The 17,952-nt window shown below is 42.0% G+C and overlaps 1 protein-coding gene across 1 annotated transcript in view; it reads left to right on the forward strand.

Annotated features, from left to right (window-relative positions):
- DDX59 (DEAD-box helicase 59) overlaps positions 1–17,952 on the forward strand; it is a 31,580-nt gene that overhangs the window by 3,541 nt on the left and 10,087 nt on the right. Inside the window, exons 2-5 of the mRNA XM_077452725.1 lie at positions 5,673–5,840; positions 9,359–9,448; positions 11,962–12,213; positions 14,825–14,977. Coding sequence (XP_077308851.1) covers positions 5,673–5,840; positions 9,359–9,448; positions 11,962–12,213; positions 14,825–14,977 — 663 coding nt within the window. The remainder of the gene's footprint in view (positions 1–5,672; positions 5,841–9,358; positions 9,449–11,961; positions 12,214–14,824; positions 14,978–17,952) is intronic.

Genomic DNA, 17,952 nt, shown 5'->3' on the forward strand with positions numbered 1-17,952 from the left:
TGCGATTACCGCTGGCCTATGAGCGATCGTGAGCAGGAGACACAGAACAGGGACTAGTGTGTGTAATCACACGCTTCCTTGTTCTGACAGGAGTGACAGATCATGTGTTCCTATTAGCTAGGAACCACGACCCGTCACTTCCTATAGTCAGTCCCCTCCCCCCTTCAGTTAGAATCACCTTCCAGGGAACACAGTTAACCCCTTGATCGCCCACTAGTGTTAACCCCTTCACTGCCAATTACATTTATACAGCAATCAATGCATTTTTATAGCACTGATTGCTGTATAAATGCCAATGGTCCCAAAAATGTGTCAAAATTGTCTGATGTGTCTGTCATAATGTTGCAGTCATGATAAAACTTGCAGATTGCCGCCATCACTAGTAAAAAAGAAATAATAATAAAAATGCTATGGATCTATCCCCTATTTTGTAGACGCTATAACTTTTGCGCAAACCAATCAATATACGCTTATTGCGATTTTGTAAAAAAAAAAAAAAAAATGTAGAATACATATCGGCCTAAACTGAGAAAAAATTTGCTTTAAAAAAAAAAAAAGGGATATTTATTATGGCATTTTTTTTCAAAATTGTCACTATTTTATTGTTTATAGCGCAAAAAAATACAAAACACAGAGGTGATCAAACACCATCAAAAGAAAGCTCTATCTGTGGGGAAAAAATGAGCATCAATTTTGTTTGGATGCAGCTTCGCATGACCGTGCAATTGTCGGTTTAAGCGACGCAGTGCCGAATCGCAAAAAATGTCCCGATCATTCTGCAGCCCAATCTTCCGGGGCTAAAGTGGTTAATCTTCTCCACAACTTTATCGCTGAGCTGTCTGGTGTGTTCCTTGGGCTTCATGATGCTGGTTGTTCACTAAGGCTGGCCATACATTGTACAAAAAAAAATATTGCATAATTTTTTCCTTTTTAGATTTACCAAAACTATATAATATGAGGTCACACCTAAATACTTTGAATTGGTGCAATCAGGCAGGCTCTTGAACTACTTAGTTGAAGGTAAATCTAAAGGAAATTGAACAAGAAAATTGTATAATGTATGGCCAGCCTAAGTTCTCTAACAAGCCTCCTGAGGGCTTCACAGAACAGCTGTATATACTGAGATTAAATTGCACACAAGTTGACTCTATTTACTAATTAGGTGACTTCTGAAGGCAATTGGTTCCACTAGATTTTAGTTAGGGGTATCAGAGTAAAGGGGGCTGAATACAAATGCGCTCCACACTTTTCATATATTTATTTGGAAAACATTTTGAAAACCATTTATCAATTTCCTTCCACTTCACAATTATGTGCCACTTTTTGTTGGTCTATCACATAAGATCCCAATAAAATACATTTGTTTTTTTTGGTTGTAACATGGTAAAATGTGGGTATGAAGTATTAACCTGTGCAGTGCCATGTAGCATTCCTTATGTTTCAAAGAACCAGAAATGTTCGACACTATAAACAAATGGCGCCATGGATGTACGTATTAGACAGGTGTAAGGTAGGTAGATTTATATTGCCTTGGGGAGAGGTCAGGTTTGGGGTAGCTCTTTGCTACCCCTAGTGATCAGTAAGATCATCCAGGACCAAGCAGTTATGTTGATAGCTCTACGGGTCCAAAAAGGAGACGAGTCTCGGCTCTGAAGTCTCTGGCAGTCAGTTCTCCCTGGACTCTACAGAATTTTCTGAATTTATTATGACTGAGAATGTTCTTGCATCTGCATTCCTGGCTCTTCCACCAATGGCCTGGAGGCTGGCAGGAGAATTCTTGAGAAAAGAGGATTTTTTAAAAGGAGTATTAACGCCTTTCTTGCTATCTGTAAAGTGAATACTTGTAAACTATACACTAAAGTTTGGAGGACATTTTTTTTCCTCACAAAAAATTTACATACATTCATATTCAATTCCTACAGTTCTGGATTAACTCCAGGGCGGTGTTAAAGTGATTGTAAAGGATAAGATGTTTTAAAAATAATTTACATGTCTTACTTGCCTGCTCTGTGCAATGGTTGTGCACAGAGCAGCAATGACCCTACCCTTTTAGGGTTCCTGCTCTTCTCAGTGTGCCTTTTATTGAAAGCCACTTCCTATCGTGGCACACGTGGGCTCAATCCCAAGCCTCACTGCCTTTGTCAATAGACACAGATAGTGTGACTCGGCCCAGCTCCCTTGTCACAGTGTCTGACAGCAGCAGGAGCCAGTGGCTCCCGCTGCTATTAGTCTCAACCTATGACAGTGCTCGACAAAACCCGGTCGCCAGGTCGCATTGGCGACTAGAATCAGCGACCTTGCGCCTGGGGCAGCATAGCTGGGGGTATCCCGTCTCCGTGGACCCCCCCCCCCCCGCGCAATCGGTAATTGAGCCCCCGGGTTTGAGGCCTTCTGTGATCCTATGGTTCCTTCTGGAATCTGGCGCCCTCTTGTGGTGGCCGTTGGAATTACAACCAACAATGCTAATGGGATTGCCTGCCAGTCTTTCTCCATCCCTTTACTTAGAACAAAACAAACAAACAAAAAAAAAATTATATATATATATATATATATATATATATATATATATATATATTTTTTATTATTTATTCTAACACCCTAGAGAGTAAAATGGTGGTCGATGCAATACTGTCTGTCACACCGTATTTGCACAGCGGACTTACAAGCGCACTTTTTTTGGGGAAAAATTTTTTTTTTAATAAAAAAAAAAGACAACAGTAAAGTTAGCCTAATTTTTTTTTTTTTTTATATTGTGAAAGATAATGTTACGCCGAGTAAATCGATACCCAACATGTCACGCTTCAAAATTGCGCCCGCTCATGGAATGGCGACAAACTTTTACCCTTTAAAATCTCCATAGGCGACGTTTAAAAAATTCTATAGGTTGCACGTTTTGAGTTACAGAGGAGGTCTGGGGCTAGAATTATTGCTCTTACTCTACCGATCGCAGCGATACCTCACGTGTGGTTTGAACACCGCTTTCATATATGCGTTCGCTTCTGCACGCAAGCTTGGCGAGACAGGGCGCATTTAAAACATTTTTTTTTCTTATTTTAACTTTTATTTAAATTTTTTTTCACTGTTCTTTTAAAAAAAAAAAAAAAATGTGTGTCACTTTTATTCCTATTACAAGGAATGTAAAAATCCCTTGTAATAGAAAAAAGCATGACAGGTCCTCTTTTATATATGAGATCTGGGGTCAGAGAGACCTCATCTCATATTTACACTAAAATGCAATTTAAAAATGTCCCTCTAAGAGCTATGGGCAATGACTTGGAGACAGGTGGGGGGCTGGGGGCTATCTTCCCCTCACTCGTCTCCATATGTCAGGCCAGGGACAGGTCCAGATCGCTGTCACGGACCTGGCTCCTAACTTTTTTAGCTGGCTCCTAGATTCCAAGCAAATTTGTCAACCCCTGACCTATGAGAAGGGAGAGAGCTGCTGCTCGGGCACAGTGCTAGACTGAGATGCGGTCCAGGTATGTATAAAGAGGGTGAGCTGCACTCAAGGTAAAAAAAAAACTGCCTTTTTGAACCACTTCAAAAAGAGTTTGTTACTCAGTACCCTCAAGATACAAATGGTGGCCCTTTTGGGTTTTCTAGAAGTTTTATTTTGACAAAGATTTATCCAATGTCTAGTCTTTTATACAGTGGACCTGTCCAGGGCTAGGTGCTGCCCAGAGTATCATGGCCTGATGGATTGCTATTATTTCAGCATTCATCAGTCCTTGTCAGTTACTACTTGCTAGAATCCACGGGGTCGATGGCTACATCTGGAACAAAGATGGCAGGTACTTCTTAGGAAGAAATCTTTAGGACTGTGGTATGGATCTCAAGCCATGCTTTTAGGAAGCACTACCATTTGGAAATGTTGTCCAGCCAGGACTTGTCCTGTGGAAGGAAAGTGTTGAAAGTGTTGCAGGCATTAGCATTAGTTATGGAAGATGATTTGGGTAAACCATGGTTACAATTATTGGTAATGGTGTTTTCAAGAATCTTCCAGGACAGTGTCCATATTCCCACCCAGGTGTTGTTTTGGTTTAAAGTGATGTTTGAAATTGTTGCATATTTATCTAACTATAACCGTTGTGTATATTGGAGTGTTTTAAGGGGGCTTTTTAATCTCTTACTGGTTTGTGTTTCTGTGTCTCTGATGGCGGAGCCAATCTTTTCTTAAAGGATAAGTTCATTTTTTGTTACACTCATACACGGGGTGTATCCTGTGTATCCTGTTATGAATGGACTGCACCCCCCCCCCCCCCCCCATTTTTAGTCTTTCAACTTTATTTGCCTAGGCCAATGATGTAGGGTCTCTAATCATGTTGATTCCTGGGATATCCTAGTCACAAAGCCCAGGAGTCTTCAGGCAGAGCAGCGAGGAGACAGGACGGCAGTGTACAGGCATGGCACTGGGGTGTTAGGGTGCAGGTATGACTGCAGGGTGTGAATGGGCAGGCGTGGCCAAGAAGTGCATAATTTTCTTGCATGAAGGACAGAGAAGCGGTTGTTTCCCCTGGAACAGAACGGGCACTGGCTTCAAATACTCCACATAAAATGTCCACTGTCAGAAAAGAGGTGTGTGCTGTAATATAATATAATTAGGACTGGGAAAGTCGCATGCTTTTTATTAATGAAATGGGTGTCATAAACTAGGGGTCTCCAAACTTTCTAAACAAGGGCCAGTTTACTGTCTTTCAGGTTTTAATGGAGTTAGACTGTGGCCAGTGGGAGTAGAAAATGCCCCAGCACATCACTGGTTTATTGGGAGGAATAGTGCCCCATCGTTGATGTCAGTGAGGATAGTGCCCCATTGAAGGCGCCAGTAGGGAGAATGGTGCTCCTTCATTAGTTCCAGTTGGTGGGATAGTGTTCCAATGGCCAAATAAAGGCAAGTAAAGGTCCACATGCAGCCCCTGGACTCCAGTTTGGAGACCACTGTCATAAACATACCTTTTAATATTATGAAGGCTTTTTTTATTTTTATTTTTTTTTTCTCTTTTTTTAAATGTATGAGCCTTGACTGATGTTCCTCTTTAAGCCAGTGTTAGACCCCTTTCACACCAGGGCGTTTTGCAGGCGCTATAGCGTTAGAAATAGCACCTGTAATCTGCCCTAAAAATAGCGCCGTTTTTTTTTTGTTTTTTTTTAAAGCTCTGGTGAAGGGGGAGTGAGTGTTTTGGCCCTTGACATGTGTTGGCTCTCTTCTGCTATGAATCAAATGTTTATCATTGAAAACCTTGTACTCCTCTTGGATGGATGTTTGGCACTTTCACTGTTTTTTTTATTTTTTGTCTGCGACACCCTGGGTAGATTTACCCTCTCTATTTGACCTGATGACCATTCCCACAGAGTCAAAAATGTATGGGAAATTGAAGATTTTATTTTTCTTACCAAAACAGGAGGTGCTGATAAATCTTCTAATGGGGGCATCTGTTCTGCTGACTGCTATCTAAGAGGGAAAATGCCCTCCCCAGAATGTACCTCTCGTTTTCTGTTGCTTTTTGGGACAGGAAGTGATTTGATCCGTTTTGAATCAATCCAAACTACCCAAAACAAAACTAAAGTTTTGACTGTACATATATTTGGATATGAATGGTCTGTATACTCTGTGATGTGTTAGGATGCTTATTGTCGCTGTATAAATAAAATCTTTTGTTTTTTTTCTTTGTTAGAAAGATGCTCCAGTTGCTTTGATTTTAACTCCCACCAGAGAGCTTTCTGTGCAGATTGAGAAACAGGCCCAGGAGCTAATGTTTAAAATTCCTCAGATGAAGACTGCTTTGCTTGTTGGAGGGATGCCATTACCACCTCAGGTCTATAGGCTAAAGCAAAATGTGCAGGTAACCCAACCCTGATACTCCATACATCCACTATAAATAGTCATTTTATGTATCTAGACAATAACTTTATTTTTAAATATTGTCAAATATTAAATCTAATCTCCACACCAAAGAAACAATTATGCCATAAATCACCTGTGGTAAAACTGTCACATTTGCAAATTAGTCTTTAAAGTCATGTTTGTTATTTTTAAACAAAAAACACAAATTATACTTCCCTGCTCTGTGCAGTGGTTTTTGCATAGAGCAGTCCAGATTCTCCTCTTCTCGAGTCTCTCACTGGTGCTCCTTCCCCCCCCTCCCTCCTGCCGAGTGCCCCCTTAGTAAGCAGCTTGCTATGGGGGCACCTGAGCAGGGTCACGCCTCAGCCACTGCTCTGTGTTCGTTCAGACACAGAGCAGGCCACGTCCCCTCTACCTCATTGGCTTACTGACTTTGATAAGAGCGGGAGCCAGTGGCACCCGCTCCTGTCTCAGCCAATGAGGAGGGAGGGAGAGAGAATATGAATAACAAGCTTCTCTTTATTAGAACTTTTTCATGAAAGTAATCTTTGGTATATTTAAAAATAATAAAAACATGTTATACTTGTTCTTTGCAGTGATTTTGCACAGAGCAGCCCTGATCCTCTTCTTCTTGGGTCCCCAGTCTGCGCTCCTGGCTCCTCCCCCTTGAATAGTGACCCCCCAATAGTAGCTGCTTAATATGGGGACACTGGTGTGTACTTATTCCCGAACCCCGCTCTATCGTCCATAAGACCCATAAAGCTGTGACTTGCCCCCCCCCCCCCCCACACTCTTTCCTCATTGGCTCACTGGCTGTGATTTACAGCAGTGGGAGTCAATGGCTCCCGCTGCTGTCTCAGCCAATGGGGAGAGAGGGACCCGGGACAGCTGAGGCGCCTGTGCACATTGTTGAATCAAGAGGGGCTCCGGTGATTAGTAGGGTGGGGGCTGTGGGGGGGAAGCAGCACACAAAAAAGTTTTTATTTTTTTATTTTTTTTTACCTTCAACCTTTACAAAAACTTTAATTCTCCTGTTGAGTTTGTGCACATGTGCCATTAAAAACACCTGTATTTAGAGAAATGCCACCTCTCTGTTGTCTACAACCTTGGTACTTTCAACACAAGGACTGATTCTTTGACGATGCAGTGGATCCCTTCTTCCTTTTTTATCACTGGCATTTGCTCTGTCTACAGAGAAATATATTACCGTATTTTTCGGACTATAAGGCGCACGTAAAAGCCTAAATTTTCTCCCAAAAACGACCGTGCGCCTTATAATCCGGTGCGCCTTATATATGACCTGTTGACATCGCTGGAGTTCTTTGTTAACAGTATCTGTCAGATGGGCGCGCATGGAGTCACAGATCAAGTCTCTTGACGTTAACCTTCGGACTATAAGGCGCACGTAAAAGCCTAAATTTTCTCACAAAATCGACCGTGCGCCTTATAGTCCGATGCGCCTTATATATATGGAAATATCCATTTTATCAGCCGGTCGTTGCTAGTGCGCCTTATAATCCGGTGCGCCTTATAGTCCGATGCGCCTTATATATGGAAATATCCATTTTATCAGCCGGTCGTTGCTAGTGCGCCTTATAATCCGGTGCGCCTTATAGTCCGAAAAATACGGTACTAGAGCTGCAGATTAATTAATTGTAAAAACATTTCAGCCTGCAAAAAGAGGACAGATTTCTGAAATATATTTGCTTTCTGCATATCTTCAATAATCATAATCAGTCATTGTTAAGACCAGTGCACAGCGCTAAATATATCTATATCAATAATAATGACATAGCAGCAAGACAAAGTGCAAAAGAAAACGATATAAGTGGCATAACGTCATCTTTTTAAATAGTTCAAAATTGTGAAAAAAAGACAAAAGTTCATGTTCAATGGTAATTATGAAAATGGAAATCCAAAAGTTGACTTAAGGAGTCACCATGACGAGTGCATCCACCATTCTGAAGAGGAGATTGAATACTCTTACCATAAGGTAGTTGTAGCCAAGCATGTAGTAATGGTCAGGATGGTAGTCACAGGAATGGTATCCAAGAGTTGACCTCAAGGTTCTGCACACCAGCCGGGCCACTTGTCAAATTTATAAACTCCGACATCCATAGAAAACAAGAAACCTCCACATGGTGTAAAACGGTGTGGTCATGGATTTTATTAAAAGGTAGAAAATTTAAATAGTTCTCGAATAATGGACATCATTGAAAACCTCTTCTTGTAGTGATCACATAAGCATTGAAAAAGGAAAAAAGGGGTGCGGTGACATGGAGCGGACTCATCAGATTGATGCGTTTCATTCACAAAGACTTCAACTGGACCAAATGCGTTGGATCTAATGTGTCCACTCCATGTCTTTGCTCCCCTTTCTTCCTTTTTCAATGTTTATGTGCTCACTACAAGGAGATATTTTTAATGATGCCTATTATTCAGGAATCTATGTAAGTTTTATACCTTTTAATAAAATCTGTGGCCAAACGGTTTTACACTATGTGGAGGTTTCCTTCTTTTTTTTTTTTTTTTAAGGCTGTCTAACAAGTGGCCCAGCTGGTGTGGAGAACCTTGCAGTGCACTCTTGGATACCATTCCTGTGACTACCATCCCAACCATTACTACATGCTTGGTTAAAGCTACCTTTATGGTAAAGCGTATTTAATCTCCTCTTCTGGGTGGTGGATGCAATCATTGTTGTGACTCCTTAAAGGGGGGTGCCCCCTAAAGAAAAATGTAAAGTCAGCAGCTACAAATACTGCAGCTGCTGACTTTTAATAATCGGACACTTACCTGTCCCATGGTCCAGCGATGCGGGGGACGAAGCCCCCCCCCCCCCCCCCCGTTCCCCGCTCCGCTTGTGGCGCCGGCATTCTTAGTGTGGGCACCCGGCTGTGGCTTCACAGCTGGGCACCCACTGCGCATGCGCGAGCATTGCCGGGTGCCTTGATACGCCGCACAGTCATCTGGGACACGTGACAGGTCCCAGATGACTGTGCGGCGCGAGGGGAAGTGATGTCACCAGCCCGGGCATTGAAGAAGGCAGACTACGAGGGACCCCCTAGCAACAGGCTTTTAGAGAGGAGTAAAAAAATTCACACAATCTCTGTTGGATTGTAGTGATGGCTGCTACTGTTTTCTAGTATAGTGCAGTAATTTTTTCTGAACATTTCATTTTTAAGACCAGTGCCTACTTTGAGTTTGTATTATATCTAAACATTAGCCCTTTCTAAAAGATGTCACTGACCCAAAACATACACCATAAATACAGCAATTGTCCTGATCTACCTATTGTCCTGATCTACCTATTCTACCTTCAGACAAGTAATAACTATTTCCACAGAGGCCAACAATGGCAACTTGCTAGATATTTTAGCTTGAAAATACCACAAAAGTATATTATTGCATAATACCCTTCTATACTGTGCGCAGCGCTTTTTGTTGCTTATCGATCATTGTAATCCTGCTGACCCTTTTACCCGTGATGTGTTTATTTTTTGTTTGTTTTTCTTTTAGATTATTATAGCAACTCCTGGAAGGCTTTTGGAAATACTTAAACAAGATTCCGTAAATCTTGCTAAGCTAAAGATTCTGATAGTGGATGAGGTAAGTGATAATGTTGTTGTATAATATTAAATTACGACTGGAACTACGTCCTCAGTTTTTGCATCCTGCTCCAGTGTAAGTTGAGCTGGCCATAGACAGTTACAAATTTGTCCTGTCCCTGCTGAACCAGACAAATTTTTATCATTGTGTGGTTGTCTTTGCTCGAAAGCAATTTATTGTGTGATATATTTTCTGTAGAAGGAGAATGTTGGGAAAACTTTTCTCGCTCAATGCCTGCATTCATTGATCTGTGTATTGTGACAACTGCGAGTCCCACTGTCAGAATAGAATGTCCTGGTGGGGTAGGGGATCCTTCTATCTATGATCTGGAAAAAGTTTTGTGTGTGTGTGTGTGTATGTTTGTGTGTGTGTGTGTGTCGCTCAGGCTCCGTAGAGAGGGGGTATGTGAATGGTGCATCCGCAGCTGCTGTTAGAGTGCTGACAGGGGATGGAGCCAGTCCTGGCTCCTGCAAAGGTCTAGGAAGGGGGCCGCGGGCACCTGGTTCCCACTTCCTGCTCAGTTCGCCCCTCCCTCCTTCCCCCGCAGCCAGCTCATTCGCAAAGCACAGCACAGCTGTGCGCAAGTGCAGTAGGAAACACCGCAAGGCTTCACTCCCGGTTTGCCTTAGTCAAGAAAGGGGCGGAAGGCACCACATAGCAGATTGAAAAATCGTCTCAAGTGAGGATACTGCTGGATTCCTGGACAGGTAAGTTCCCCAATATTAAAAGTAGGCAGCTACAGTATTTTTGTATCTGCTGACTTTTTTTTTTGTTTGTTTACTTTTTATGAAGGAGCCTGGAGCTACTCCTTTTTTAATTGAAGGGACCAAATTTACTACACTTGCCTCATATGTATGTATGTTCTAGAAATGGAGTTGGTGCTTAATCAATGGGCATGTGCATCATTTGGCTTTAAGGCTACTCTCACACGCGGGCGGGCGTTGGCGCTGCCCCATTGATTTCAATGGGCAGGGGTGTATACACCGCTTCTACAGCGCTGCAAAGATGCTGCTTGCAGGACGATTTTTACCATCCTGCAAGCACACTGCGGGCTTTCACACTGGAGAGGCTCTTTCCAGGCGCTATGCAGGCACTGTTTTTAGCCTGTAAAGCGCCTCAGTGTGAAAGAAGCCTAAGTAGTTGTACTGGGATGATGTCTGCAGCTACATCCATCATCCCAGTATTATTGTTTTTCTACCAACGGATGACTTTTATGTAAATTAGCTGCTGAATGACTTGGGGCTCTTTCACGCGGACGTGTCAGTGTACGGAACCGGCTCTGCTCAGCAGGGGATCGCTCCATCGATAACCGCTGAGCAGGAAGATGACAGGTCCGTCTCTGCACACTGTGCAGGGACGGACCTGTCAGAGTGCCTATGGGGGATCAGATGAGGACAGACAGTCTGTCGTCATCCTCTCCGCAGACCGATGGAAAAGTAGGTTTTTCCTCCGTCACCCTTTTTTCGGCTCGGAACGGGTCGGATGTCAGCGGACATGTCACCGCTGACATCTGACGATCCATAGAGTTCTATGGAGGGTCAGCTCAGGTCCGCCTAAAAAAACTGACAGGCGGACCTGATCGTTCGTGTGAAAGAGGCCTTACAGGAGGAGGGAGGGGTGACATGTTGGGTGGTATCTATTTACTCAGAGCAACGCCATCTGTTTATTTTAACAAAGATTGTGTATTATCTTGTGTCTGTGTTCGTTGAAAAACCGCTGCGTAAATACCGCGTGACATCAAAAATTGCAAAACCCACTATTTTATTCTCTAGGGCCTCTGCTAAAAATATATATATATATATATATATATATATATATATATATATATATATATATATATATATATATATATATATATATATATATATATATATATATATATATATATATATATATATATATATATATATATATATGTTTGGGGATTCTACATTTTCTAGCAAAAAATACAGATTTTTAAACAAAAGGTGTCGGAAAAAGGCCTGGTCTTCAAGTGGTTAAAGATGTGTTTTATTTACATGGGTAAACAAAAAGACAAAAGAAAATGCAATCTCTTGTGTCCCATTTTACAAGGATGGATAGTTATGCCATAATATACAGTACTCTACAGTGCCATTAAATCATTGAGAAAAAAACAGCAGGGCAATTAAATGTACACACAGAATTGGTTCATGTAAAACCTGGTTCCAGAATGGTAAGGTTGATGGGCATGTTTAAGAGATATTACCAAGGTAGGATATTAGTTTAGAATGGCACAGTACTGGAACTTCATTGAGGCGGCACCTGTTGTACGGAGGGGTGAAACCCAGAACTGCTCAGTAATTGAAACCCGAATCACAAAATTTGTCAATGTGGATATGACAGTTTACCGTATATATACTGTATATTATTGGTATACAAATCCTGATTCTGGAAAAAAAGAAAAATGAGAACTGACTGATACCGTATGTGAATAGGGTTTGATTTTGTTCAACTTTGTTGGATAGATTTACTAGTCTGTTTTCCATTTCCAGGCAGATACAATGCTAAAGATGGGATTCCAGCAGCAAGTGCTTGAGATTATTGAACAGGCTCCACAGGATCGTCAAACAATCCTAGTGTCAGCCACCATTCCTGCCAGCATTGAAACATTTGTCCAGCAGCTTTTAAGGGATCCTGTGCGAATCACTGTTGGTGAGAAGAACCAACCATGTCCTAATGTGCGTCAGATTGTACTGTGGGTGGAAGAGCCTTCAAAGAAAAAGAAACTCTTTGAAATACTGAATGTAAGTATAAAAAAAATGCCTATTATCTATGTTTTGAGGGTTCACGTGTGAATGTTGAACTGTTTTGGAACTCTAAATGATGACTGTGTGTGAACTGTATGCAAACATTAATTGTGTGAAAACATACTGAAAAATTCTATTCAGATTCCAAATACTTGATAACTGCTAACTCATCTTCTATTATCCAAAAAGAGGACCTGGGTGGGCCTTTCTTTATGAAACAGGTAAAAAGGTTCCTTTCTGTATATATACAGGCAAACCTCTAAATCCAAAGTTTAAATATGTAAAGTTTATAGTCTGCAATAGGATTTGTCATTTTGTTCAACTAGTCTTGTGATTTTTGCATATTAACTGGTTCTGATTTTTACTGTATCCTGGTTCAGCTTTACTTCTCCATGAAACGCCTTCTTGCTCATTTAACAGAGGTGATGATTTAAATGTTGCCCAATGAACAAGCTGCAGTCAGGTGACATGGGCTGAGTTGCTGAACTAGGAACTAAATGGCTGTGAAGTAGGGCTTAGGTCTGTATTCACAAGATTGGCTCTGTAAGATTACAAATGAAACATCTATGTAATGCAGCTGTGTTTTTAGTTGTTCGCCTAGGGTTTGACTTTAAGGCTCAGTTGACTAAGCTGCAAGTGAAGTACCTCAGTCCCTGTCTGGAGCCTAACGCCTCGGGGCATCAGGGTAAGGTCCTTCCTAAGGAGGACTAGTGTAACACCCGTTGCACGTTTTGTGTCACCTCTCTATGTGTGTGCACTTTTTTTTTGGCACTGGGTGTAGTTTTTGGGTGTGTTTCACATGCTACGGGCTTTTCAAAAAAGCTCTAATGATTGCTAGTTACTATAATAATTGTTTTCAGAAATCAGCAAACCAGAGCTGAAACTACTGATTGTTATACGATATAAAGAGTAAACCGCGCTATTCAAAAAAAAATTTAAAAATATAAATTCCCTACAAGCAGCAACCCTAATCGTAATACTCCGATAATAGACTAAATAGGTGAAAAAAGTGAGCTGCGCTTAAAAAAAACTCTAATCAAAAAAAATGTATCCAATCACAAAAATTCGTCAGTAATCACAAGGAAAAAATAGTGACAAAAGGGGATACAAACAATTAACTTAAAAAATTAAAGAAAATGAATTATATCAGTGAGTAATATCTTTTAAACATATAAGTGACAACAAAAATTTAATCAGTGCCCATAATATAGTTAGCATAAATTGCATACCCCTTATATATAAATCACATAAATTGTCAGTATTAAAGAAAATAAACCGACACACCCCCAAATTAGTTGTAATAAATGAACAAAAAAACCCAACAAAAAAAATTATTTTGTTAAAGAAAAAATCAGAAAGAGTCCCAGAAATAATATCCAAAGGATAGTGTTGATTCTTCCAAAGTGAAAATATGGAATTAGCACCCACAATGTTCTGTGTTAAAGAGAATCCAAGCAATCACCTCCACCAGTGAGAAGGGGGGCCGCTTACCAGAATTATATATCTCAGTGTCAATGAGATCAACAGGGCAAAAGCACAGGAGTTCTGGATGACCCGTCACATGAGCCACACAGCCTTTATCCTTGATGCAAAGACTGTGGGGGGTGACATGGAGGACATCCCAGGCTCCCCCTATGGTGGTCGGTGTTTAGGACGGAGACACCTTCTCCGTCCTGAACACCGACCACCATAGGAAGAGCCTGGGATGTCCTCCATGTCACCCCCCACAGTCTTTGCATCAAGAATAAAGGCTGTGTGGCTCATGTGACGGGTCATCCAGAACTCCTGTGCTTTTGCCCTGTTGATCTCATTGACACTGAGATATATAATTCTGGTAAGCGGCCCCCCTTCTCACTGGTGGAGGTGATTGCTTGGATTCTCTTTAACACAGAACATTGTGGGTGCTAATTCCATATTTTCACTTTGGAAGAATCAACACTATCCTTTGTATATTATTTCTGGGACTCTTTCTGATTTTTTCTTTAACAAAATAATTTTTTTTGTTGGGTTTTTTTGTTCATTTATTACAACTAATTTGGGGGTGTGTCGGTTTATTTTCTTTAATACTGACAATTTATGTGATTTTATATATAAGGGGTATGCAATTTATGCTAACTATATTATGGGCACTGATTAAATTTTTTTGTCACTTATATGTTTAAAAGATATTACTCACTGATATAATTAATTTTCTTGAATTTTTTTAAGTTAATTGTTTGTATCCCTTTTTGTCACTATTTTTCCTTGTGATTACTGATGAATTTTTGTGATTGGATACATTTTTTTTTTTAAGAGTTTTTTTTTTAAGCGCAGCTCACTTTTTTTCACCTACTGATTATTATAGCAGATGTCTATTCATTGTATATTTAATTATGAATGTATCCTTCAATAAAATATCTATGGGATCATTAATTCCAGCTACTTGTGGTTGTGCACATAGATATGTAGCAATAATATATTTTTTAATAAAATGAAAATATAAATACAGTACTGCACAATTTCTTTATATTATGCAGTTGCATTAATGCCAATTTTTCATATGCATATGTTTTGAAAGCATACCATTCTTCAGATATTTGTGCTTTATGCTTATCTCTCTCCTTTTTAGGATTCCAAGCTGTTTCAACCCCCTGTCCTGGTATTTGTTGATTGTCGATTGGGAGCAGATCTCTTGAGTGAAGCTGTGCATAAGATTACAGAACTAGAATGTGTTTCCATGCATTCTGATAAATCCCAGTCTGAAAGAACTAAGATACTCAAGGTAAACTAGGTCTAAAACATTACATTTTATACTTATGAGTGTGTGTGCTTAATTCCTCCATTAAGATAGTTCCTACTTGCTTCATGAGTTCAGTGCACCCTTTTTTTTGTGTGCATTTAGTGCGACTGCCCAAAGTTGAATCCAGGCTACTGGCTATCATATAAAGGACTATAAGGATGAATATGAAGAGGACTGTTGAGTCCTCTTCATATTGCACTTGAATATTTGTTGAGTAGCTGCATGCAGAATGCATTGAAGGCACATGGTCATGTTTAGTGTTCACAGCCTGCGTAGCACCTAGGGAGCAGGGGCAGTGGGTGTGGCCAAATAGCAGCGTTTTAACAAAGAATCCCTGCCTGCTGTCACCAGGAGGGAATTGGGGGGGAAGAGGAGGTATAAGCTTGAACATGTTACATTTTTACCCTAAATGCAGGGTTGGAACATGTAACCTGTTCCAAGATCCTTTTAAAGTTTACAATCATTAGATGTGGTGGATACATTAGGTTTATTTTTTTAGGCTTTTTTTTTTTTTCTCTTTTGTTTTCACCTGGTGATCTGGCCAGTGACACGCCTGCTGTATTAGTGGGCCCCTAGTTTGGATGGAGAACAGGGGACACAACAGACAGCAGCATTGTCAGTTTGTGGGTGGGAGAGTAGTGTTAGATATACTAGCAGATGTAAATACACTAACAAATTGAAGCCAAACACCAGCTCACACATATAATCAGTTACCGTAAACAGTTTTTATTTTTTTCCTTTTGGGATAAAGGTTTTACATTAATAAATAAAAGCTGATCATTTTAAGCACCCCTGCCAGTGTTACATGGTTTGTGTTATCCCTGTAAACTGATGCATCTGGAAGAGAGCTTGTTCTTTTGAAAAAACAGACTTACTGGATGGATCACCAGATAAAAATAGAAAAAAATTAAAACTTAACCACTTCAATACTGGGCACTTTACCCCTTTCCTGCCCAGTCCAATTTCCGGCTTTCAGCGTTGTCACACTTTCAATGACAATTGCGCAGTCAAACAAAATTTGAATCATTTTATTTTTTTATTTTTTGAGACAGAGCTTTCTTTTGGTGGTATTCAATTGCCACTGGGTTTTTAATTTTTTTGGAAAAAATTATTTTTCTTGTTTTTCGGAAGAAATTTTGTAAATAAGTAATTTCTCTTTTGTTCATTGAAAGACACAGTGCTCCATTATTCAGAACCATAGGGTTATATCGCCCCCTACAGGAGTAGGACACTAGGCAGAATAAAAACTGTTACGCCTATGGGCAGTCCTGGGTGATATACACCCCCATCTCTGCTATAGGCTTTCAGTTTTTTTTCTGCCTAGTCAGGAGTAAGGAGTTCCCTGCTGGTATCTCTGGTCCTGGCATTTATTTTTTATTTTTGCTTTTTAAGCTACTTTTATTCTCTTGTTGTGTGTTTTTTTTTTTTTTTTTTTTTTTTTTTTTTTTTTTTTTTTCTACAATCAACTGCCGGACTGGGCACTAAGATCCAGTGGTCTCCCCGGACTGGCCAGCAAGCGAGTGCAGAGTGCAACTACACGCTAGGTCAGCCGTTGGCCCTGCGAGCTCTATGCCTTGCGAGGTCGCATACGACCGGGTCTAGGCCTGTGTCACAGAGTTCCTCATGGCCAACACCTCCCCCCCACTAAGGTGGCGAGGAGGATCTGTCTGGGAGCGTTATCCGCGCACTCGCTTGAGTGGTAAGAAAGGGGCCCCTTTCTCTCCTTCCCTGGTGTGGGGCTCGGGTACTTCCTGGGGTGGTCGGTCCCTCTGGGGTTCTCCTCCACATCCCCCCCCCCCCTTCCCCGGCTGAGGCCCAAGCTTCTGGCTTGGGTGCTTTGGACACTGTCCACACCCCCCCCCCCCACTATGGGGGAGTACAGGAGTACACCTTGGTGCCTGATATGGTTGGGTGGGAGACCAGGCATTCGCAGATCCACGCCCCCTGTGGCAGTCCTCCACTAAGTTAGCTGGCGGCTTTTGCATCCTGCTGACCGGGCGACATGTGGGGCAGCCCTAGAGCGGGCAGCGGAGGTCGCCACTTTCTGTTACGGGCATCCGCCCTCTTTCCTCAGCTCTAGCCTGGTCCGGTTTCCCCGTGGACCTGTGCACTTGCGGCAGATGGACAGGCTAGTCCGCAGGGTCACGCCGGACGCATTCTTCCAGAGGGACAACACTGTGTGGGCTCGATAGGGCGACCCCCTTTTGGGGGGGGGGTTTTTAAATGGGCCCTCCGTAGGCGCCCCCCATGAGGGGCCTTAGTGGATGCCCCCCGTAAGGGGCCTCAGCCAGTGCCCCCTGAGCGGGATATCAGTAGGCGCCCCAGTGCAGGGTCTTGGCCGGTGCTCCTTGTGAATAGCCTGGGTCAGTGCCCTCGGTGATGCCCCTTTGCAGGGACTAAGGCAGAGGAGGTCTGTCGGCTGCCCCCCTGTGGTATTTGCATTTTCCCAGGTGGCGCTTGGGCATATAGGCTATTAAATGGCGCCCTCCCCTGCCTCATCGGCCTCAACTGATCCTATGTCTGGCTTTGTCGTCGTGGATGTGGCCCACCCTGCGGGGTTGGTGGCCACACTCCCTGTCCTGTTAGTTAGTGAGGTTGTTCCTCCACAACTGCAGTGATGCACAAGAAGGTGCTGGTTGTCTCCTTTATTACATCTGTGCGGAAAACTTTAAAGATGGAGGATGCAGCTGTGGCTGCGGTGGAGGTGCCGGTCCCCTTGGCACCCATAAACTGTCACGCACGGCAAAAGTGAGTGGGGGGCTTTCACACTGGAGACACAGCAGCTGCTCTTTCAGGGTGCTTTTTTTTAGCACTGTAGTGACTGCAAAGCGCCCCACTGTGAAAGGGGTCTCACTGTAAAATCAATTTCTCTGAGTTCATTGACAGACACAGCACCTACCCCTCTAAGCCCTTGTACACACGGTCGGAGATTCCGACGGAATGTTTCCTATCGGACC

Source organism: Lithobates pipiens, unplaced genomic scaffold (assembly GCF_037356315.1).
Source record: "Lithobates pipiens isolate NorthernLeopardFrog02 unplaced genomic scaffold, aLitPip1_a1.2 Scaffold_23, whole genome shotgun sequence".
Classification (NCBI taxonomy): domain Eukaryota; kingdom Metazoa; phylum Chordata; class Amphibia; order Anura; family Ranidae; genus Lithobates; species Lithobates pipiens.